The sequence below is a fragment of the Paramacrobiotus metropolitanus genome, unplaced genomic scaffold, assembly GCF_019649055.1.
Source record: "Paramacrobiotus metropolitanus isolate TYO unplaced genomic scaffold, Prichtersi_v1.0 Parri_scaffold0000178, whole genome shotgun sequence".
Taxonomy (NCBI): domain Eukaryota; kingdom Metazoa; phylum Tardigrada; class Eutardigrada; order Parachela; family Macrobiotidae; genus Paramacrobiotus; species Paramacrobiotus metropolitanus.
In genome coordinates, this window is record NW_026570398.1 from 50585 (window position 1) to 73706 (window position 23122).

General features: G+C 43.8%; 4 protein-coding genes across 8 annotated transcripts; 1 reads left to right on the forward strand and 3 right to left on the reverse strand.

Annotated features, from left to right (window-relative positions):
* Positions 1 to 2349: 2349 nt before the first annotated feature.
* Positions 2350 to 5692, reverse strand: LOC129600461 (uncharacterized). 2 transcript variants are annotated; one of them, XM_055498984.1, is made up of 4 exons: positions 5471 to 5692; positions 5048 to 5224; positions 2910 to 2946; positions 2350 to 2747 (listed from the first exon to the last, which is right to left on the reverse strand). In XM_055498984.1, exons 1-4 carry the CDS (start codon positions 5535 to 5537, stop codon positions 2540 to 2542), a joined length of 489 nt encoding a protein of 162 aa, XP_055354959.1. In that variant the 5' UTR covers positions 5538 to 5692; the 3' UTR covers positions 2350 to 2539. The 2 variants fall into 2 exon arrangements, with proteins under 2 accessions (XP_055354959.1, XP_055354958.1); XM_055498983.1 differs by having other exon boundaries at positions 2382 to 2747; positions 2910 to 2949.
* A 1476-nt stretch (positions 5693 to 7168) lies between these two features.
* On the reverse strand, positions 7169 to 10416 carry LOC129600462 (uncharacterized). Its single transcript, XM_055498985.1, has 3 exons — positions 10189 to 10416; positions 9006 to 9164; positions 7169 to 7601 (listed from the first exon to the last, which is right to left on the reverse strand). Exons 1-3 carry the CDS (start codon positions 10250 to 10252, stop codon positions 7387 to 7389), a joined length of 438 nt encoding a protein of 145 aa, XP_055354960.1. The 5' UTR covers positions 10253 to 10416; the 3' UTR covers positions 7169 to 7386.
* Positions 10417 to 16297: 5881 nt separating this feature from the next.
* On the reverse strand, positions 16298 to 19863 carry LOC129600446 (uncharacterized). 3 transcript variants are annotated; one of them, XM_055498952.1, is made up of 5 exons: positions 19483 to 19863; positions 19260 to 19350; positions 19089 to 19196; positions 18883 to 18921; positions 16298 to 18819 (listed from the first exon to the last, which is right to left on the reverse strand). In XM_055498952.1, exon 5 carries the CDS (start codon positions 18403 to 18405, stop codon positions 17236 to 17238), a length of 1170 nt encoding a protein of 389 aa, XP_055354927.1. In that variant the 5' UTR covers positions 18406 to 18819; positions 18883 to 18921; positions 19089 to 19196; positions 19260 to 19350; positions 19483 to 19863; the 3' UTR covers positions 16298 to 17235. The 3 variants fall into 3 exon arrangements, with proteins under 3 accessions (XP_055354927.1, XP_055354928.1, XP_055354929.1); XM_055498953.1 differs by lacking the exons at positions 19089 to 19196; positions 19260 to 19350; XM_055498954.1 differs by lacking the exons at positions 19089 to 19196; positions 19260 to 19350 and having other exon boundaries at positions 19447 to 19863.
* Positions 19838 to 23097, forward strand: LOC129600447 (uncharacterized). 2 transcript variants are annotated; one of them, XM_055498957.1, is made up of 4 exons: positions 19838 to 19927; positions 20282 to 20323; positions 20624 to 21812; positions 22216 to 23097. In XM_055498957.1, exons 3-4 carry the CDS (start codon positions 21344 to 21346, stop codon positions 22674 to 22676), a joined length of 930 nt encoding a protein of 309 aa, XP_055354932.1. In that variant the 5' UTR covers positions 19838 to 19927; positions 20282 to 20323; positions 20624 to 21343; the 3' UTR covers positions 22677 to 23097. The 2 variants fall into 2 exon arrangements, with proteins under 2 accessions (XP_055354932.1, XP_055354931.1); XM_055498956.1 differs by lacking the exon at positions 19838 to 19927 and adding an exon at positions 19938 to 20166.
* The last annotated feature ends 25 nt before the right edge of the window (positions 23098 to 23122 follow it).

The window sequence follows — 23122 nt, forward strand, 5'->3', positions numbered from 1 at the left end:
GGTTTTACTGTAAGGCCAAAAGTGTAGATGAATTTTTTTCTGGAAACTTTAAGGGATTTGGCCCGGTACATAGTACCAAATTCGGGCACATACACGGGAACTTTCGCTGTCGCGCACTCCTAAACACGGTTTTTGCATTACTTTTATGATTTTGCAGCCAAAGGATTTGTATACGTAGTGAATTGCGCGCAACCTCGGTTCAGGAGTTATTATGAAATAAAATCTCAAATGGTGGAGGTGTCATTATGCACCGAAGTTTTCAATTTTACGAAAACATTATGAAGATCGTTTGGTACCGAACCAGCTTTTTACCAATTTTTTCAAATTTTAAAATGAATTTTGAAAATTTTAAAAATTAATTTAAAATTTGAATAAAATGGTAAAAAGCTGGTTCGGTACCAAAATGGTCTTCATAGTAATGCGCGTTTTCATGCAAAATTTGAAGAGCATCGGTTCATAATGAGACTTTTGGTACACCTCCGCGCGTTTAAACTTTTGGAATTTTTATTTCACTCATAACTCCCGAACCGGAGGTTGCGCGCGCAAACGGTTTTTTCGCCTATGTATACTAATTCTTTGGCTACAAAATAGCATAAAGCAATGCAAAAAAGTGCTTGGGAGTGCGCGACAGCGAAAGTTGCCGTGGATGTATACAAATTTGGTGCTATGTACCGGGCCAAATCCCTTAACTACAAAACTTTTAGATGAGCGATTGCAGTCACTTCTTGAACGGTAAGGCACAAACCTATGCAAAACGAGTTCTAAAAAATTGGCGGGCGGCATCTGGGACTGTTTCAACGTCGCTTACGTAAACTTATTTCGTCAGTGCTATGTACGTACGTACTCAGATACATTTATTAAGAGGGAAGTTGTAGTTGCGGGCGGCAGTAACGTGCAGTGCAATACAGTACTGTTTTAGCTACCGCATGCTTCCCCAAAGCAGAAAGATATAATCGAGATTTTTAACTTGAATACTGAGACACGGTAAAGTTAGCTGAAGGTTGTTTTTAAACAAAATGTCGCGAAACGATCATGGACCTGTACACAAGCTACAATAAAAATTAATTATATAACGCAATCCAGTTGAATGGTTAGCGCGTTGGCTATGCATTAATTTTCAGATGGCGCTGACCGAAAAGTTTGGCATTAACAATTATTATGATAACCTCAGCATTCAAAGAATGTCAATACATGTGCAGCATGCTTAGTACTTTGTACTTACATTAGCAACCAAAAGCCAGTACAGTGCTGTCTGTGAACAAAACCAACAACTTCAGTATCATGACATTTTCTTTAAATTACTGAGCATCCATTGCATTCAATTTGGATTAATAATGTTAAGCTGGCTTTGGGCAGAAGTTAGCCATTTCTATGGAGTAACGTGGACTTCGCGCAACATCTGCGGACTGCCTGCAGCATGCATTCTCTTACTGACATCCGTAGGGGGTGAACAGGTTAGATTTACTTCGCGCCACATTCGAAATTCCCCAACATACAGCGATATTGATTACCGCTTTCGGGACGTTGACGCCATATACATGCCCTATGAACATTATATCAACTGGTTCGAGCAGATAATGAACGAAGTAATGAAAGATCTGCCGTCCAGGTTCGTTACCCCGAACCAGAGGAAGGAACTGTTTGGGATATTCGAGGCACTTATTTCTGCAAGGAACGATACGTCCAAATTCGACAACGACCCCAGCATCAGAGACATGCTGCTCTGGCCGGATACGGTTAAGAAACCTACCGCTGTGGCAGAAACCGTAAACGTGGTGTACCGTGATGCAGGAGATGCCTGTGTAAGGGCAGCGATTGTAGAGAATTTCGAAAAACGTCCGCGCTCACAGTGGAAAGCGTGGGCCAACACGGGAAACGATATCACGTTCGGGCTGCAAGTTGCACCAGAAACCGAGTACTGTAGCCTGAGCACAATTCGATCCAAGGCAGATGGGTTAGGACCACGTGATGAGAGTTCTTACTTTTCCGGGGGATCACATGCATCACCTTCAGCGGCATGGCTTCAGTTTATTCGAACACTTACCAAGCCAGAGGATCTTATCGAGTTTATTCGTACTGAAGACCGTTTCGCACCGAAACGAGCTGTTTTAGTGCACATGAATTTTTTGTTAGTCAGAACAATGGTTACATACGGCGTTGTTCCGTAATGATAACTGAAGAAACAGAGATGCAAACCTGAAATTTCTTGGCGCCAGTTTTCCAGATATCGCGCAGTAGCTGTTGAATGGTCAAGATTATTAGATTATGTTTCACTTTTGGACGATATATCTGATTTTAACTAACCTCTTTTGTTTCGATTAGTTAACTGTTAAGTTAATACTTTCTTCCCATCAAGTGGCACTGTCGCCGACTGATATGCACATACTTATATCTATTCTACGCGGTATCCAAATATTACTTATCATAAGATTGATAACTCGAACATCTTAAAAAATGTAACGGTGCTTATTCCTTGATTGTTCTGTAGTTAACTGCAGTGCACAAGGCAGTTAGACTGCGCATGCTCTATCACACATTTTCACCAGCGCAACGCTTCAACATGGAACCCAAAATAAAAAATCAAAAGAACGGGATGCAGTAAGTTGTACGCGGATCGGGAAGCCATTATTTCATCCAAAGTTCGGTTGTTGCATAGGTCAGTATTACACAAGCAGTAAACATATGGAGCTTCGCTATCACCGCTTACTTTGCATCCTGGACTAGGATTGTCCATATATTGGCTGGCTCTGAAAACAAAATTCGAAAAAATTATTCGGAACGCTAGGGGCATTTGAAATTCTGGCAACAAACCATCAAGATATTAACTAGGTACAGATCTGTATGGTCGTTAGCGGCAGCACAAAGAAAGATCAAAACGATACTACCTGTGTTCTTCTAAAAATACTTACAGATCGTTATCGCCGAGGCAGCCTTTGCCTCGGAAGTCTTCTGCAACAGAAGAATTTGTCTTAAGCTTGTTTTACGGCACCGTTCTGTCGGTTTTAATGACCGATACATCCGCCGGACGCGTAAGTCTTTTAAATGATTTAGTTTGAGGGACTTCTCTAAATAAGTTTAAAGATACAGTGTATCTACACACTAGTGCTGTCACAAGAATATGCCTTTAATTGACAGTGAACAGTAACAGTGACATAAAAATGACAGTGAACATTGAACAGCTACCTAACACGGTAACACCACACCACGAGGCTATTTCACTAGACACTAGGTATTTCATTGCACTAACCAGGGCACACAGGGAGCTCCCCATTCAGAAAAATCTGAGTTTTTGCAGAAAGGTATTATACCTACGTAGCATATTTTAAAAAAATAATTTTCGCTGCTATAATTAAGATGGGTGTGGCCAAGCGCAAATTAAAAGCTTCCCCATACCACATACTAGTAAGTACAATACCAGCACAGGCTTTATGCGTCGCAGTCATTGGTGCGACGCGTAATGCGGTAGCGCGTTAGGCGGCGCCAGAGTGATTTACGAGACGGAGGGATGACCTCTTGATCCGACGGCCTAAGCGGCGGCCCACCGGCGCACCCACGACGAAGATTTTTATTATTTAAAATGTGTTATTATCATGTTTGTTTTTGCACATTATGCAACAAATTTCTTTTGCTAATTAGCAACACAAACACCAGAAAATGTTGAGTTCTGAAAGTTAATAATTCAGGCTATTATTCAGCGTTGGCAGTGACCACTGCACGAGGGTTTCACTTGCCTAGATGATCGGCAGATGCAAGAGCCCACGGCTAATGGCTAGTACGGCAGTGCCCGCAAAATGACTGCGACGCGTAAAAGCCTGTGCTGGTATTGTACTTAATACTCGTAGCACGTGCCTGCCATGTGGTATGGGTATGCTTTTGATTTGCGCCCATCTTGATTACAGCAGCTGAAATTATTTTTTTAAAATATACTACGTAGGTGTAATACCTTTCTGCAGAAACTCAGATTTTTCTGAATGGAAAGCCCCTCTATGTGCCCTGGTAAGATAGAGCTGCACTCAGTGCACTGCACATACCAACTGCTTTTACGGAGATTTTTGCTTTACTGTACCTTTACCACACAACTGTGTATGCCGCACTCAGTGCATTTTCTTTAATGCCCTTTGAGCACACCGGGTGGCCGAGGTGATATTACTGTACACTGTTTAATGTCTCTTAAACTCGCGCGGGTACAGTACTTGAATTTCTGTAATTTTTTATTCACCAGGAAGCGTGTTACGAAAGAGGAAGAGTACGTCCAAACCGGAAATTTCTGAGTAAAGTTTTCCAATGGGGTACCATTGCGCAGTTTGAAGTATCTTTGGTTTACGGGGTAAGGGCATTTGCCCCGGGACCCCCCCTAAACTCGCCACTCCCGATTGCGTTTGATTTTTTAATAGCAAAGCTTGCATCACGATAAGATACGCTGGCTGTTAAGCTTTGCGAACTTTTTGTGGTGAGATTTGGCTATTGCCGAAAAAATCAAATTAAAAACAATTTGGTATTTTTTAGCAACTACAGGTACAAGCCCGTTATAGAAAGTTGTGAACATTATTACAACGAAATAAAGAAAACTGTTGCTTGAGTCATCTGCTTTACTGCAGCGCGCTACGCCATTAAGAATTCTATCATTTCTAAGTGTTCTCACTCACTGAATCTGTTATTACAGTATAACATACTGTAGCCACTGCACCAACAGTTCTTTCTATGCGCTTTTTGCGAGATTTATGTGCTGCTTACGGTGTTCGCCGGTTTTTAAAACGGACTTGTCTTTGTCAGTTATCATCAACTAGTGAGTATTTATCCTGGGTTGCTGGAACTTCAGTGAGGCAACGTCGCTTTCGTATTCGGAACAATGGATGTGGCGGAAGCGTTAAATGTAATTTTAATTTTTGGATTACATAAATGTTCTTCGATTTGTAATTTGTAAGTGTTTGATGAATATAAAAAATACATCCTGTCCTGAGCGTGTGCGACTAGTTTAGCAGGCATTTCTACAGACGAGAAAAATCCGCTTCAGTTATGTTAAGATTTTAGGTAAATAGTTACGTACTGTACTTAACGTCGCCTTGATTCACTGCGTAGGCTACCTCTGCACAGTAACTTGTGCGTTTGCACTGTGTCTTGACATAAGCGCTCAGATTTTGTTTAGCGTATTGATTGGGGCACAGATGTTGTTGTGTAGCCGGAGACGAGCGTGTGCATTCATAACACATGATTGATGCGACCCCTAAAAGAACACGGAAAGACAAAAACCATGTGAATTACAGATTACGCGGACGATAATTGGTCTATTGGACAATTAGTGGTCTACGACTCTTAAAGTCTATTAAACAAAAATTTTGTTTAATAGACAAACGTGCACTACGCATTCTTCCTTTGAGTTTGAGCAACATCGTATTTAGTATGATAGTTTGCTCAAACTCAAAGGAAGAATGCGTGGTTCGCGTTTGTATATTTTATGCTCACAACATACTTCGACAGTTCAGAGTCAAAATTATCGGAGCCAATAACCAAATCATTTCGGGTCGGTGATATAACATAATAACTAGATAACGTTTTAAGTAAAGCAGTGTTAAATGACATTAAAAATCCCCTAAAAGCGATACTACGCTTTTGCGCACTGTAAGCACAATTAGCTGAAACTCGCAGCTGTCGTCACTGTTTTCTCCGCTGACATAATTATGCTGTGCAGTCTTTCAAAGGAACATTTCTCCAATAAGTTACAATGACTTACTTAAAACTATTTTCGCCATGGTAACGATGCTGCTTATAAACCAGAGGCTGTAAACAATTGGGTAATACCATAAATGTAGTACGTACTTGAGATGACTGATGACTAGTACAGTAAGGGTACTCAAACATCCTTTACGAACGGCTCTATAAGTTATAGATGCGATTTCTCTTTAACTCTCACTAGCCAATGATACTTCTCTAAATCGGTTAATGATAAATTAGGTTTGAATGGGTGTTTACGCATCCCACTTCACAAGAGGACAGAAAGTCTAAGACCATTGGAAACACATTTCAGTAGTCCGCAAAAGATATCTGCACATAAAAGCATAGTGTATATTCCAACTATGCTTAAATTATTAGATGCAGGATCCGTTTCAGTTTGCACTAGCGATTTCCAATTCAGCGGGCCCTATAACGAAAAGTAACGATTTTGGTACTTTAAGTAAAAGGACTTTAAGAGAGGAAAATTATAGAGCCTTTCGTCCAATGGTCGTGCAGAGGCGGAGCCAAAAGTTAAAGGATCTGGCCCCTTTAAGTTACAGAGCCATTCGTAAAGGATGTTTGAGTACCCTTAGTAAGTAAGTACTAGTACTTTTATCAACAGTACTATACTGCTGTAGAGTGGCGCAGTCAGTTGCGTAAGCACGGACGTAGTACTGTACTATGCTACAGAGGGTGAAAAAGTTTTTATGAAAGATGTTTCAGACGAGCGGAACTTTTAAAGATTCAGTTTGTGCAGTGTAACAACCGGGGTGGCTCACTCTCTGCAGATGGACCAGTGGATCATATCACAGCGTGTTTTTGTTTTAATTTAGTGTTATTACCGCTAGTTTGAATATTGTTAGTCTCTAGTGGTATTAATTTGCAATACGACAATTACAGCATATCACAGCCATAATGTGCTCCTACTGAGAGCCTGACACTTTATACAAAGGTAAAGGTGGTTAATGAGCATGCACATTGCACAGGCTAACTGACAGCACGCAGAGAACTACAAAGGCAACTAGCACCATAAGTTCGTTTGAGAAAGGGTATTGTAATTGTAAACAATATAAAATTGTAAATACTGCATAAAGTGCTTGCCAAACGAGGGCATTGCGCGGTGGGCCGCCAGCAGAATGTATGGCAGTTAATATGCAGTATTATATCGCTGTGAGCAAGTGCTTGCATGGTACTGCTGTAGTAGTGCCAATCAGTTATTATTTATGAATTTGAAAGACAGTAGGTTACTGCTTGCTCATTTTAGTTGGAACTGTCATAATTTGTTTGAGTAAAAGTTTGATTAATTATCGTCATCGTAACTAAAATTGTCGTTTTAGTCGTAACCTTGCTCCCATTGAAGATTATCCGCCAAGGCCAGAGAACAGAAAGGGTAGCCCTTTTCTTCAAGGAAATCCTAGTTAGGACGTTATCTGAAATCTGCCGACTGGGCTACACTGCGAGGCTGTTTACTCCTTTTCGCACTTGAGAAGCAAAAACGTTTTCTTAAGGTCTGCCACAATGCGTCTCTCATGTCGCGCAGCGCGCGTGAACTGTTTGCGGTCAGAAACAGAAACACTAGAAAGAAATTTTGCTCATCCTATGCGGCAATTCACCAGATTCAGACGAGAAGCGTGAAACAAATTAATATTAACATACAGTTTTGCATATTTACTGCTAAGGCTTTGCAGTGGTAGTAGTTAAAGAGCTTTCATTAAAGCGTTCAGGAAAGGTAATATTTGGCGTAGTATACGGTTCTCCCTGCCCGTTGCATAAAGAAGAACCGCAAATGGCAATTTCTGCTTCGACAAGGGACCGGGTACGCATTTGCGCATCAATCCATACGCGACTAAAGTAACCTTTTCCACAGTCCCGGGCATAATGAACTTTATCTGTAAATAGAAAGATAGAGATGTGAATTATGCCTGTGAAACTTTATCATAGTGCAAAACGCCAACAATAAAAAAGTAAGTTAGTGTTAATTTTAATGGCGCATTTTTAAAATGTCCCACTTGTAGTCACCCTTCAAAAACGGTGAACTGTTCTTCCGTACTTAACACCATTTTACATAAATACGTAATACGTATACATAACGAACGTTCACCAGAAGTGCAGTAGAGCTAGCAAAAGCTCTAGACTGGGGCTCCTGTCGTTTCAGTTTTTCTGCATTTCTCAAAAACCGTTCATTTTATTGTTAACTAATTAGTTCTCACATTTGTTTTGCCCCCGCCATTAGAGCAGCAACCTGTGCTTATTACACCCTGAGCTTCCAAGGCTAAAAGAATAAAAAAGTGTCCGTACTTAGACACGATTCGTTTTCAAAAGTCTTAGTGAGTTCGCATTAGCCAATTCCAGATTGCGGAAGCCCGCATAAGCCCACATTTGGCAGGTCTTAAAATGGCGTGTATGACTATTGACCGGTACAATTTGATAACTATACATAATGGCTCGCAGAACTTTTACCACAGAGTGCACAGCAGTACGCAGTACTCGGTATGTTGGGAAAACACCACCTCCATAATATGTGTGCTGCTCTTTCACGTGCGCCGCCGTGCACTTATACTTTGAGATTCAAGTTGTAGGGCCACTGCTGATACGTCAGGCCAACATCGCGAAAAACGTAGTCCTTTAACCAAGGGTTGACATAACGAACCAAAACGACAAAACCACTTTCCAAGTCAAAGAGTCAATCGGAGGCCTTGGTGCCTACTTGAGAATTCGCTAGGCTGAACGGGCTTTTTGATTTTCCCGTTTGAAAATCTGTTTGCCACCCAAGCAAATTCCTGGACGGAAAATTGCTTAGTTTTCTTTTAAATCAGCAATTTAATTGCCGCAGTGGACTGTATGACTCGTTTCCGGCGCAGATGGTAAACAGTTAAACAAAACATTACAAAAATTATCTTGGCTCAGTTTCTTGCCTCAGTTTAATTGATTCTTACCTCAGTTTCTGGACGATCACTTTTAAACAAATTTTGCAAAACACTTACTTCAAAGGCTTTCAATAACCGTTTTCCACAAAGCTATGATCTTGGTAATGCAGGCCCAAGGACGCGGCTCAATTGTCCGGTGAAAATGTTTGCCAGAAGGAACTTTTTTATAACTCTCAAACGTGTTTTTTTTCTCACCGCACCATGGCCAACCACATACTGTGGCGCGGTGTAACCGTTACAGATACCAATGGTTACTACTCAAAAACCATCGCCGGCCTGCACAGGTGCACTACAAGAGATCTCGCCACTACTGTACACTTGAGAATTCTGAAATCATCTCAATTTCATTCGGGATTGCAGTCATACCTCTGACGTACATCTTTAAGTTTATTGCCATGTTATAATGCCGGATTGTGGTGCAAGTCGTAGTTCCAACGTCGCAAGTCTTTTTATGATACTCATAGGCCCCTTTGCAGTCGTCCCCAGAGCCAGAACATGAATAGCATTCCCATGTTCTTATCATGCCTGAAATCAAAGCCAGCATAAAATACTGCAAAAGACTCTTTAAGAATTTGAATTATACGCTTAGGGTTGTTCGGCCGACATACACAAAGCGAAAATTTGAGAAGCGACGGTGTCTAACACATTTATTACCAAACCTGGATTTTGATCTTGACACGATTTATTCGAATTTGTTTCACTGTCTGTCTTCGTGTGTGCGGCGTGAGTTGGATATAAGATGTTGTTTTGCTGTACTTTAGCATGTGTCAGTCAGTGTGTGTGATATTGATCACTCTATCATTTCATCTACTATTCCTTGTTTCTGGCCATCTCACTACTGTGTGTGCTTGTGTCAGTTCAGTGCACTTAGGGCAGAGTGCGCTAAGCTCCAAAACCGATTAAGAAACCGATTAAAAACATGACCGATTAAGAGTTTGCCCGAGTCACTGAAAGTGACTCGACTCACAGAACGCTGCTATTGGCCAATTTCAAGCCACCTCCTAGAGAAGTTTCTTAATCACTACCGATTAAAAAATTTCCGATTTGCAAAATTCCCGAATTTCCTTAATCGGTCCGATTAACAAACCGATTAAGAAGTTGTCCGATTAAGAAATTTCTCCGAGGAAATGTCTTAATCGGAATCGTAATCGCTCGGAATTGCTTAGCGCACACTCCCCTTAAAGTTTTGGTCTTTAAAAACTATTATTTTTGTTTTCCATTAGCAAAGTGCAAGACTGCGAGTATATCACGCAGTCATACCCTGTGCTGCCCTTTCAAGTTTTAAGACTGCCGCCGCTACGACTCAAAATTCCACAGGTCGGAATGTAATTTTCGCTAATTACTCCTGGAATTCGCGTAGTACGACTCCGATTTTTTTTGCCATGTAAGACTCTGCGGCTCAGAGCAGGCCACTTCGGAAACCTGATCTGTCCACTGGCATACCAACACCACTTGCAGTTGAGCTACCATACTGCATCAAGCCTTGCTTGGAAATTGAGACATGTAATGTGAACAACCAATGCAAGCTAGCATCGAAGCGATTGCGCACCCCAGTACATGCAGCTGATAATGGCGATACAGGCCGTAGCACTCCACCTCCTTGGTTCACACATAAAGCAGGGTTATCTTCTGTATCAGAAACTAAATTATTTTATTTACGCGACGTTTATTAACAAAAGGTAATCAAAGTTTTATTTACACGAAAGAATAATAGTACGGCCATCAGAGCCTACTTAAACGACAAATGCAAAATAAAATAACGAGTAAAACCATAGTGTACGAGTACATCCTGGAAACTTGATTTTTCCAGAAGCAGCCTAGGATTATATCATCCTTTCCGCCATAGCAACTTCCGAGCGCACAAAAGCTGTTGATGTTGCCTACCGAGTCATCCTAAGTTATAAATCAGCATACAAACATCACAGATCCAACACATTCTGGAAATGCCGTAGCTGAAGCGGCCTAAGCAATCTTGTTGCGCTTCGCACAGGTCACAAAGCCAATAAATAATCCATTCTCGCCCTCCAAGTGACTGCAGAAGCCAATCGTAATACAGTTAGGAAGACGGACACATGTCAAGCCAGAACGCGACAAACGTTCGCTCAATGTGTCATGTGTGATATGTCCTTTCACCTCGACGCCTTAACAGATCCCGGTTGCCCGGTGGCTCGACTGGCAAAACGTATTTATGTTCCTCGTAGTTCTTAGATAAGAATATGCTGAAAACAGCTCGATTACGGACTTTAAAATTTAAAAAAAGCCAGTCAAACAGCACTGTTCTGTGCAATCTTTGTAATTAGTAATCTTACAATTAGTAAATGTGCTAAATTAGTAAATGTGCTAAAATATAATAATATCAATTCTTACTCGTAGAGATTGGTCTCCTACCGAACGGTCTGTATCTATAGAAGTAGTCCTGTTAGATGGGTTGGTACGGACGCACCGGGAGGCTGGAACAATCTGCCTACTTGGCCCTAGCATCTTCGTTGCACCGACTGATCTGCAGGCTGTGTCGCTGACGGTAACGGATGGTACCGCCATCACGCGTGCTTCGTGCTTGGAAGCGGCAGGCACGGATGAACTTCTGTTGATGCGATGCGTCCCGTCCAGAAAGTTTGAAGAACGCTTCCAGTGCTGCACATTTTCAAGGCTGACTGCACGATTGACCTCTACTCATCTGAAAGTGGTATCAGTTCTCTTTCAGATTTGGTCGTAAATTTGGTTTACGAGTCTGCAGTGCCTGTACCATGCCTCGGTAATCTGCTGAAGAACAACGCGTTGTTTTATGTGTCGCGTTGCATCTGAGAATGTAAAATTGTTCTCTGTTGTTCTCGTAACTAACTCCTCATAAGTACGTTTGCGGCTGGTTGGTCGATAACTTGGCCCCGTCATGGGCTGTGCTTTAAAATGTCACAGTTGCCTCAACACACAGGGTATAAGCAGGAAAGTCAGTTGTGGTATGGAGACGGCCGGTTTTCCAGCTAGAATAGAGGCAATAGGTAGGCCACTCCGTGAAAGAAAGGGTCGCAAGATCGCAGAAGGCCGTGCGAGGCCGCACTTGTACGATAGAAGCGTGGAAAACCGTTGGCTGTGGATTGGGGAGTGCGTAGATGGACTCGCATTTGAACAGCACTTTGTAAAGTCCGGATATTAGCGAAGCGTACGAAAAAGCGAAAACCGGGAAAACATGGCTGCCTGCAGCCAAAAAATCATCTTTTTATTTCAGCGTTTGTCGAAAATGTACGGATCATGGGGAGACGGAACTAAGAAGCTGGTGTAGAAGACTGGAAACGGTATGGAATGGCCACTGGCAAGAAACGGGCGAAACAAATTTTTCTTTCGGCGACGTCCTATCTTAATACAACGAGGACAGTCGGTATGCGTGATGGGTCCAACGACTGCTATCACCGACCAGGACTGGATAGTGGAAATGTTTTTGTTATGAGTTTTGTTTTTTGTATTTTTAACTTTTGGAAATAAATTTGTTTGCACGCGGATTGTACTTACTTATTCTAAAATGTGCCTTAAAGTACCATTACAATGCGAGACATTTTCATAAGCACTCTAAAGCGTTCTTTATTTAATTTGTAAAAACAAAGGTGGCTCGAGGATTAACAGCCTTGATCGTTCACTTCGAACTTGATCCTATTAAAAGCGTAAGTCTTGTTTCAGAGAAACAAATCACCGAAGCGGACCAACAGTAAAATAATAAACAGCTAGAACGTCATATTTACTGGTGCATCTGGTACATTAAACTGAAACGCGTTACATAAATCCTCTGTACAGACTATCTGCACGATTTTTACGTAATCCATCAAGGCACCGGTCTGGAAATACGTTTTAGATAGAAGCTCTGGTGTGTCGACGTTGTAAGGACCCCAAACAGGTGTTCTTTCTGGATTTCTTTGGCAGCCTCGACCCACTGAAGTCCTCACTACAAAAGTAATGGCTGTCTCGTGCGTAAAAATATTAGTCAACTAAACTGCATATTTTACACAATTAGTAATGCGAACGAGTCGTTCATATTACTAAATGCGCAAATCAAGCTAACTGTGGTTTGGAACGGCGATGTCGGCCTGCCTTAATTGAAGGAAGAATAAAGAAATATTTAAAAAAATTTAGAACGGTTGAGACCGAGTTGGTCTTAGTTCAGCGGCGCCGACAGCCGTATTTCTTCTGTTTAGTGAGTTTCGGTGTTATCGATGGTGTTTAGGGTGCTTGTAACTGCCCCTCTAGAAACTTCCACTAACCTGAATTTTTAAGTTTAACTTTTCTGGAAACTGCAAAACTACCCGAAGGGTGTTCGTTACAGTTCAACAACTCAGCCCTGCGCAATCGGTCCTCGAAGTGACCTCAAACCAAAGTTCGTCTCCCATGGACTTGTATGTTATACTTATAACACACCCGCTGAAGAATGCGGTTGCCTATCGCAAAGAAGTGGATGATTTCAAGTTGATCGTTTCCAGGGGCGAAACATGGATCAAGTTACACGATCTTAATGAATCAACAGCTATCTACCACACAGGCGGGAAGATACAAGTGCCGGACAACTGGGAGAAAGACCTAACAAAGCAGTGTCTAAAAAATGTTACGATTGATGTCATAATTCTTTGGGACGAAACGTATCGGGTTTTTGTGGAAATGAAAATATTTAAGTAGACGCATAGTCATCTATAAACAAAATTTTATCAAGTTTAGACACCTATGACAGCTCACGGCTGTACGGAAGCGCCAGTAAAAGGTCATCCTACATTTTGACGGTGCCCGCAGGAATGCTGCAAAGTCATGCAGTCTTAGTTGAAATAAGGCTGTTTTACGCACTTTCCGCAAGAGAATTGATTGGAAAACACCATGAAACTAACTAATCTAGACTAGAAAAAGTGTGGAATTTTTAAACGAATTGCAAAATGGGAGATGCATCCCAGCAGATGAGTCGAGCCGTATTTCCAAGCTGGTCCGTTCTAATTTCGACCTCACTGTAATTCGAGGCATGCTTCCAGTGTAAAAACTTTAAATGCAGAAGTTGCTGGACACATACGCTGATTATACAGAAATGAAATGCTATTCTAATTCTTAACGGATGACTTGTGATAATTTTTTGAGGAGTGTTCGAACTTGGTGTAGCAGGGCTGTATTTTAAAAATGCATTATTTAAGATGCTCCCACTGTAGAAATACCGTGAAATACGATCAACACACATAAATGTGACTCTTTCCACCTATTGCTTTTTAATGGAAAAGATTTTGCAAACTTGGCCTTGGTAAATAGCACAAGTTCTTTGTAGCACTTACTTTGAGATTCGCCTTTTATTCGATACGCCACAATTTGGGCGTAACACGCTTGTTCCGAGCCTTTATCACAGGACGTGGCGTCCCTCTCGCTTCCATCCCACTTAGTGCAGTCTTGAGTTCCTAGAATGCGCACCCGCAGATTTAGGCATCTGCAGAAAAAACTTGGGAAGCCGTGCAATTTGCTGTTGACGCACTTTATATCGTTTGTTGCCACTTGCTACCTTTTGATACTAAGTAGTAAGCAAAAACTTGTTACAAAGTAGCAGCAAATGCGTAACCCGCCAGAGTTAAGAGCTCATGCTGCGCATCATAAGGCGTAGCCACTTATCAAAAAGATGCTATCACTTATCATCATTGTAAATAGTTGTAGCCACTTATCAATAAGAGGTGTTGCTGATTACAGATTAGTTATGAACTTATGATCAATTAGCCACCGTGCTGACATAGGCTGCCTAGTCCTAGAGGTATCCGGTGGAGTGGTGAAATCTGAAACTATGTCAAGTTCGCAATGGATCGTTGATAGAGCTCCGCAGGAGCGGCAGCAACTATAGATCTCGTCGTTGCTTAACCTAACACGATAGTAGATTTTAGTCTAAAGATACCTGTATCAAGCTCGCAAGCTATCCCCAGACCCTGTTTAGTTTTGCTTACGCTGTCAGCATCAGATTTAGAACGCGCTACACAGTGCACCGAGCTTTTGATACAATGTCGCAGTCATAAGATATTACGATCTAAAGGTTTATCACAGAGGCCGCCATACATGTGGAATGGCTGCCCGTGGGGACCTCAGCGAAGGGAGGGCAACTGGGAAACCATAAATAGTACTTAATTTCCAAAAAATTCACTGGAGCGGAATCGAGCCGCCGGCTACCAAGTGTAATCCACGTAGCACACTGTATAGGGCCCACAATGTTGGCAAAGCGCCGCAATGTTGGCAACTTGGCAAAGACCATGACAGCCGTGCTGGAAGCCAACCAGGCAGATTCGCTCCAGTGGCGGTCGACGTGAGCTCAGGACTCATCCGTCCTGACAGGTCCGACAAACTTTAATCCGACAACCGCTCAGGAAAACGCTGATTTTCACTGCTGATAAACTCCAGCCTATCGGAATTTAGTAACGCGGATCTGTGTTTACAAACAAGCCGAAAGCGTTTCCAGCCACTGAGTCGTGACAATCGACATTCGACATGACTACTATTCGTACAACCGGACCGTGTTCAAATTGACAATTGTAATACAGACTGCACTTTGCACTGCACGTTATTCTATTACCGTCGCAAGTATAGCATTCAGTTTTTCCATTATACGATCCTTCCGTCTTTACACAAAGTATCTCTCTTATGACCCCTGCAAAACAAAATTAATCAATATGATTTGTCACCAATAAAACTGCTGTTTGGATTAGTCTATCTTAATACCATAACAGTATTAGTAATTTGCTTTACGGCGATTTTCTGGGGAGAAAAAAAAGCAATGCTGCTAACGAGTAAGCATTTAACTCCCGATGGCATAAAAACGGGTTCTCATGAGTCCGTAACCCATGTGGCTTTCGAGCATTTCTGAAGTCAACAGATCACCGCGTTTATTGCCTTCGGTAGACATTAGACAATAGCTCAGCCCGTCGATGCTGTTGATGCGACGACGTAGCTACTCGTACTTGATATAAATAATTAGGTTCCCGTGTGACTGCTAGCTTGCTCAAAACGTAGGTGGTGTGGCATTATACCATCTCCGCTGCTCAAATTATACTGTCAGTAGAGTCAGTAGATAGATTTCCTAAAGTTGACAACAGACATTTGAATATTGTCTTCATGCACTGACCTAATGCCAACGAGAAAGCCAAACTGATTATGACATTCTGCAACATCATGAGTTTTAGTGTGCGCGTCAAGAACTGTTTCGTATGTTTACGCATTACCTAGTTTCCCTTCGAAATTACCTAGTTCATAAACCGAATACTAGTCTTGTTGCTTGGAAAAGTTTAGAGTCACAAACTCAGGGGCTTTGGGAAACTACGTAATATACAAATTTTGAAGCATTGGCGCTGGCACCTGTTACCTGCTCAGTTGCTATTTCCTAAGGCAAAACACCAATAAAAGTCGCGAAGTTAGCGCCAAGATTACCTTTACGAGGAAAGTGCAATCGCTTTTTTGCGGTACTATATGCATGATGCGGGCACTAGCAAGAACTGGAAATGCCCGTTGACAAACGAACGGAAACCTCGAATTACATGGTGCGGGAGTAGATATGGCCACTGTGCATTTGTTACAAATTCTACCGTGCATATGCGCATTCGTATGCGTATTCTACCGTGCATATGCGTATTCTCGTATCTCCTTCGGGAGCGCTTGAGGGTTAATGCAAAGTGCCAGTTGGATTTTTTTATTGAGCTGCGTTGCTGGAGATTGCGAAGTCCTAACACTTGATTCTAAGAACAGGAATATACTACATATTGTACAAAATAGGCATACAAGTGTTATTTTCAACGAAAGCGGGTATTTGCATCCATGAATATAGTCGATCAAAACCTCTGGGCGAGCTCTGGGGGCAAAAATAAGCCCCGTCGTACATTCCGCCAGTACATTTCGTTGTACATTTCTGCCGCTGCAAACATTGCAGTGACTATCAGAGAATGCAATCTACGCGCTTGGTAGTGGCTGAGCATATTGCTTTCTTCTCTGGAACTCCGCAATGAACACACGCACCCCAGAATAATACACCTCGTCTCCCTGCGCCGGCTTTATCCCATAGCAATTCACTCCATTAAGAAACCCAATCTCACTTTTTTCGTCTGTCCGCGTTACTGGGAGAGTCTCATGAATAAGTGCCGCCTTCACTTTCACCGCATCCGCAATGCACATCTCCGGAGCATACGCTTCTTCCTGAGCTTCCCCACCACCACCACCAACTGAGGAGCAACTGCGACTGGGATGCATCGACACAACCGTCCCGTCTCCAGCGTCAACGTGCCCGGTTTTACACCAATCCCCGCCGTTAATAAACGCCCACCGCATATCTTCCGCAGTGGCCAATCGCGCACTTAAACTCTTACATAAATGCACGGCATGTGAGTAGTGGAACCCAACTTTAGTGATATTAGCCCGCACGTAATACACTTCTCGCATATCCTTTCCTAAATCACTTTTGCCGTTATCGATTGAGCCAACAGATTCCGCTAGCGTGTCCGTCACAGCCATTACAGAACTACTGTCGTCGACATTGATGTTATTCTTCATGACGACATTGGCCGTTGAGAGTCGTATGGAGCTGGTTTCGAAACTGGTTTTACTGACCAAGGAGGCCAGGTTAATCCGCCGCAAGTTCATAGTCTTCACTTCGAACTTCTCCCCGCGGAACTCGAGTAATTCTTGCTCTCTTGGAACGCGCGATTAAATTCCTCCTGGCGCTTTTATCCTTGACATCCGTCGACTTGGAGATGCAACCCTCGAGCGATCCGGAAATATCCCGCTCCTGGTCCTTCTCTTTCTCCGGCTTCTCCGTTGTGGTCGTCACCGGTTTCCGCGTAGTCTGTGTGGTCTTCGGTTGCGTCGGAATTCCCTCATCGTCGTCGGAGCTCTCCGGTGTCGTCGTAGCGCGTGTCGGTCGTGGAGCCCGTGTTGAAGGTGTGGGCGTGGTTGTGGGTGTCGTAGTGCGGCGGGTTGTGGTCGGCAGCGGCGTCGGTGGCACCTTGGGGACAGTTTCGCAATTATTTCCTACACAGTCAATCGCAGGACATCCACAATCTTCATAATTGTTGCTCGCCTGTCGCACTGCATGAAACGAGTCGTCCAAATTCTCCCCAGTTTGGATACTGGCGTTCTGATACGCTCTTTGGCGCGCTTCGTCCCCGCCATCTTCCTCTTCTCCTCCGTCATCCCCTCCGTCGCCTTTTCCGCTTTCATACTTTCCTTTTAGGTTAAAGCAGGTATTCGTGCCGTCCTTCTTTTCATACGCTTCCTTAATCAATAGTTTGGACTCCGTACTCAACTTTGAATACGCATCATTCAGTCGGTACGTCACCTTATCCGGACGGGCGTTCTCGTCCTTCCAGAACACGGAACCCCACTGTCGCGCATCGAAGTTCTTCGTCGACTCCGTCGTCATCTCCAGCGCGGTCTCGATCAGCTGCATCAGTTTCGGGAATTCTGCTGATCGACAAACTCGGCGTCGGAGATCTCCGCCGCCAGCAAGGTTCGTCGCGATTTCTGACGTGAGTTGCTTGGCGTCGTCACCGTTCAGGTACACATCCGTGGTGCCGGTGAACCGCGTCCGCATCTCCGTGAACAACTTCCCGCTGCGGACATGCTCGACGTTTACCGTGAGTCTCCGGGCGCTGCTGCTTTTCGACTGCAGGTTGAAGTACATGACGAGATCGGCGGCGAAGTGGCGGGGCGAGTTCTGGATGTCATCCCTCAGATCCAGGCATAGGTTCTTCGTTGCGCAGAAGATCCGGAAGCTGACCGACGTGGGCGCCATGGAATAGGGTCGCCAGTTGTTATCGATCTCGTATTCTGGGGGCCAGTCTGGTCCCCACCAGGTCGATGCGCACTTCCTCGATCGGGATGATCCGCAGTTTGGGATTCGGTACGTTGAGTCGCGCACTCAAAGTTTTCTTGATGAAATCCAGGTAGTCGCCATCCCACATGGTGATGGAGAACTCTACCTGGTACTTGCCAGCGAACTTGTTGTTGGAATGCACGGCGGATGAGGCATTTAAGATCACCGCGGGAGTGAAGTAATACAGATCGTTACGGCTGTTCAGTGGGTTCGGGTTGACCGCCGCCGCCGCTTGGAAGATGCGGATACGGAAGTTCTTGTAGGGAATGGCTTGGATTGCGGTCGCGGTGGGTTCGAAACGGCCCCAGTAGATCGCCGTCGGATCTGCGCCTTCTGCAAGGAGACCACCGCTTCTAACTTAGTCTAAAATTTCGGCACAACCGGTTATGAATTTACCTCGAGCTGTTGCGCTCCTATTCGTGGGCTTGGCTGCTCCTGCAGTGACAAGGAAAAAAATAATGATTATTTATTAAAACCGTTTCCCATGCAGTGAAGACAAATAACGGCGAAAAATATCTACGTATTAATTTTTCAATACTTTCAAAATATTCATTAATTTTAAATTATCGGTATCAAATTATTGAAGGTCTTCTCAGCTTAACTACGAGTTCCGTTGAAGTGCAATTTAGGACATGGTCCCGTTCCCGTTTCCTCGCAAGACCAATCGACCAGCTGAGCTTACATCAAGCTGGGCTTACATTCTGGTGACACTAGAAAATCAGTATTTTCGGAAGTCAGGAAACGTTCTACTGCGCCACGTGTGTCGCACTTACTTTCACATGCTTGCGCTTTCTACGACTGTGCACAGCATCGCTTGGTCACGCTTAACGCAATATAAATAAGTCACGGGAGGGGGAAATGGTCCTAAATTGTACAACATTCTTGAACTGTTGCTAATTTTGAACTGATAATTTTAATGCGTTAAACTTTAGACAGTCTAAAATTCAAGCAATTACTTACTAGGATTGAACGGTCACAACCAGAAAGACTCCTTACCGTGGGTGTTATCGCAGTGCTGGCGCCTGGTTAGGGCCATTCCCACAATCACCCCTATTAAAACAATATTGACGACACAGGAGACGACGAACAGCACACGGACCAGCCTTATTGTGGCCTTTTCACTCAGACCAGCCATGGAATATCACAGTGTAAAAGTATTACAAAATAAACTTAAAAAGGTCGCGAAATCTCATGTGGTTTGCAGGCTGCATTAGGTGTTAGATAAAACCTGAGCTTACGCCAACTCGCGACGCATCTCATTGTTTACGTATTTTTGATTCGCGTAAGGCAACAACCTGCGTGCTCTTTTAAGGTGAAAATATGACGACGTTACCACGGAGTCGCAACAAAGATTCACGGAAGTAAAAGTAAATAAACTACTCTCCAGCATCGGCTCTGTACAATCTGAGGCTATCTTGAGCTACGTTGAGACTCGTATCAAGTAAGTAAATACCTACATCCGTAATCGGAGTGCCGTAAAGTTTTGATTGACATTATGACATTGTACTATTTGTAACTAACATCTTTCGTTTATGGAAGACCCACAGGAACGCGAGGCTGCTGTAATACAAGACAAGAACACTTGCGCCTATGTGGCTCTCATATTCGCTGTTCTATTAAACTTGATACTTGTCATATTACTTGTTTATTTCGTAACGGATCCTGTAGAAGTAAAGCAACGTAAGGATCCGCTGAGTTTTACAGCTGACGCTATACCGGCTGTGTCTGTATAAGGACCTCGCTTTCCTAATTCCTTGATTGTTGCACTGTCTTATGTTTCTTTATTTTTTTGCAGAGTCCATCGCCGAACCATGCTCTCCGACCTTTTCCCCGACAAGTAAGTTTCAATATTATGCTTTGTAAATCACTTGTTTCGATAGTTCCGTCGGACGTTTTTTTATAAAGACGTGCAACGACAAAGGTTAATGCGATTGTTACTGTAGTAAACATCGTACGATTTTCACGTGGTAATGACAGAACATTTTCGCTTTTGTCGCATCGATGCGTTCAGTTCAAACGTTCAATAAAGTAAAAAACTGTACGAGCAAACGGAAGATAATATATTAACAATTTTATTTCACAAAATCTTTTTTATCGCTGAATTTGTTGGTTGTTGGTAAACTAATTCTATTTGCAGATACGACGCTCCGTCGAAATGTGCTCGCTGCCACCACCACGAATCCCATCCAACCGACCGCTTTGGCTTGGGGACAGTATCAAGTATCGCACTCGTACGTTATGACGGTACCCTACGAAAACCGCAATGTTCTCATCTACCAACAAGCCCCTGGCGCCAGACCCACCAGCACCGATGACCGCGTGCGTTACTTTTACCAACCGGCGCTGACAATGCGCGCGGATGCACCATCGATCGCCCTCAATCCTTTCAGCAACAATTACGAGATCCACATCCCGGTGCTGTTGTGGGATCGCGAGTACGAAGCGCACATCCGACAGAAAATCATGGAGCAGACTGGATCGAGCGAGTTCCTCTGACCGTCCTCCCACTGGAGGAGATCCGCATCAGTAGCGTCAGCGCCAAACCGCAGATGCAGTTGGTTACCCGTTGGATCCCGGTGGCGAACCAACCGTCGGTCATTACCTTCCTGATAATCTGCCGGGATAATGAAACATGCGTGACGAGTCTGTCGCATATAAAAGAGAATCCGCAGCAGTTCGCAGCGGATGTGCGGGTGCATTACAGTTTGGAGAGCCAGAGCAGTAGCGCCAAACGGATAACCGTGACGACGGAGCATGTGGAGAAGAGTTCCTCTACGCCGCGATTAACCAGAAACTCCCCAATAAAGACCCCATTTATTTAACCGCCGATGATGTGAATACACTGCAGCGGGAAATTATGACCAACATCCAGGCGACGGAGATTGAGGACGCGGATTTCGTCAGCGATGCGAGTCAGCCAAGCATCTTGGGTCTGATCAACGAGGCACTTAAATTAGCTACGCGCAGCTCTAAAGATTTCGAGGAGCACAATTGGGATTCTGTGTTCTGGAATGACGACAATGCGCGTCCCGATAAAGTGACGAAGAAGCTGAATGAGGTCGCACGGAAGCTGGATAAGGAGTCACGGGAGAAACTGAAAAAAGAACAGGCCAAAGCGGAGAATTCAGGGTGGAAGTTCGATGCTAGTGTCACGTACAAGAAGATCAAAGTGGGCGCGGGTGCAAGTGAAGAGCAGGAGAAGGAGCAGTTAAGTGAGAAGGAAGTGGAGGAGTTGAAGAAGGCGTTGGAGGAGTCTCGTGGTAAATCTGTCGTCGAAGGTGAAATCTACAAGGCACGACCGATGGAATTAAAGCGAATTAACACTGGTAAATCTCGCGTATTCCAATTTTCACAACTAGTGACCTTTTAGGATAAACCTGAACCTGCGTTCGGCGCAACGACTAGATGAGTAAAATCGTCAGACGACAACTGCCATCCTAAGCTTTACACGAGCAAAAGCGTTAAATGAAAAGTTTCGGTCAATCGTAAATGTTTTAAGCTTCCTGCCGTCTTCCGTGTTCCTAGACAGCATAACTCCTAAACAATGTAATGCGTCTTGAATTTACGCTTCAACTTAAGTGTATTCACAAAAAATTGAGAAAGAGGCTTTGTTTTATTTTTTCGCGTTAACGCTTTTCACGTTCAGTACACCGTTACCATCTGCACGTGATGCTCACCAGAAGCGCATTGCGAAACAATTCATTAAATTTAATAATGATTGTTTTGTAGGCAGCATTAAAAGCGGCGCCGCACTAAGCACCTCCCTCGTCCGATTAGCCAAAGCGACCGCACAGATCAGCGACACCATCAAGATCCACGACGCACGCAATCAGAACATAACGCCAGCCATCACTTTCAGCGGTACCGATCTCGAGGTCTTTCACGTCCGTGGCCGCGAGGACTACATCCTCTACCAGCGCCACGAAGCCCGCGAGATCTGTCAGCAATACAACGCCAAACTGGCCACCACCCTGCAAAGTCCAGGCGGCCTGGGTTGCCGGCGCCCAGTGGTGTTCGGCCGGGCATGTAGAGGACGACCGACTGGCCTATCCAGGTCACGTGTGCTACGTGAACCGGCAGGTTCACGTAGACGGTCGCCCCGTGGTTCCTTGGCAGCAGGAAAGTGCCGCGTGCCATCCGGACGGCGCACTGCAGAAAGCGTTTATGTATACGACCAACGAGCGGAATAGTACGCGGCACGCGTATAAAGATACCTGGAGGTTGGGAGTAAACTGTTGGGGCGTAAAGCCGGCGCAGGCTAATGAGCGGGAGTACAAGGGACGTATGCTGCAAGTGTGGTCGTTTAATGCGACGCATTATAGCCAGTTCGGAGCGTAAATCCCGATCAGCATCAGTTTTGTCGTGCGTTTGTAGTTCCGTTCATGCGGAAGCGGCAACTAAGCGCGATCGTGATTTTCTGCTGTACAATTTTAATTGTTGAGAGGCTGTTGTTGTGACTGTACCAAACAGCTGTTTGGTTTTCCGTTAATACCCCATCAAAACCTGTCAAATCATGAGCCGAGAATTCGCCGTCACTTATAATTAAGTATGATCTACTTGACTCAATATAAGCACTGTCTGGTTTTGCATTCAAATTAATATAGTATCGGTCATAATCGGTGTGCTATACATTTCA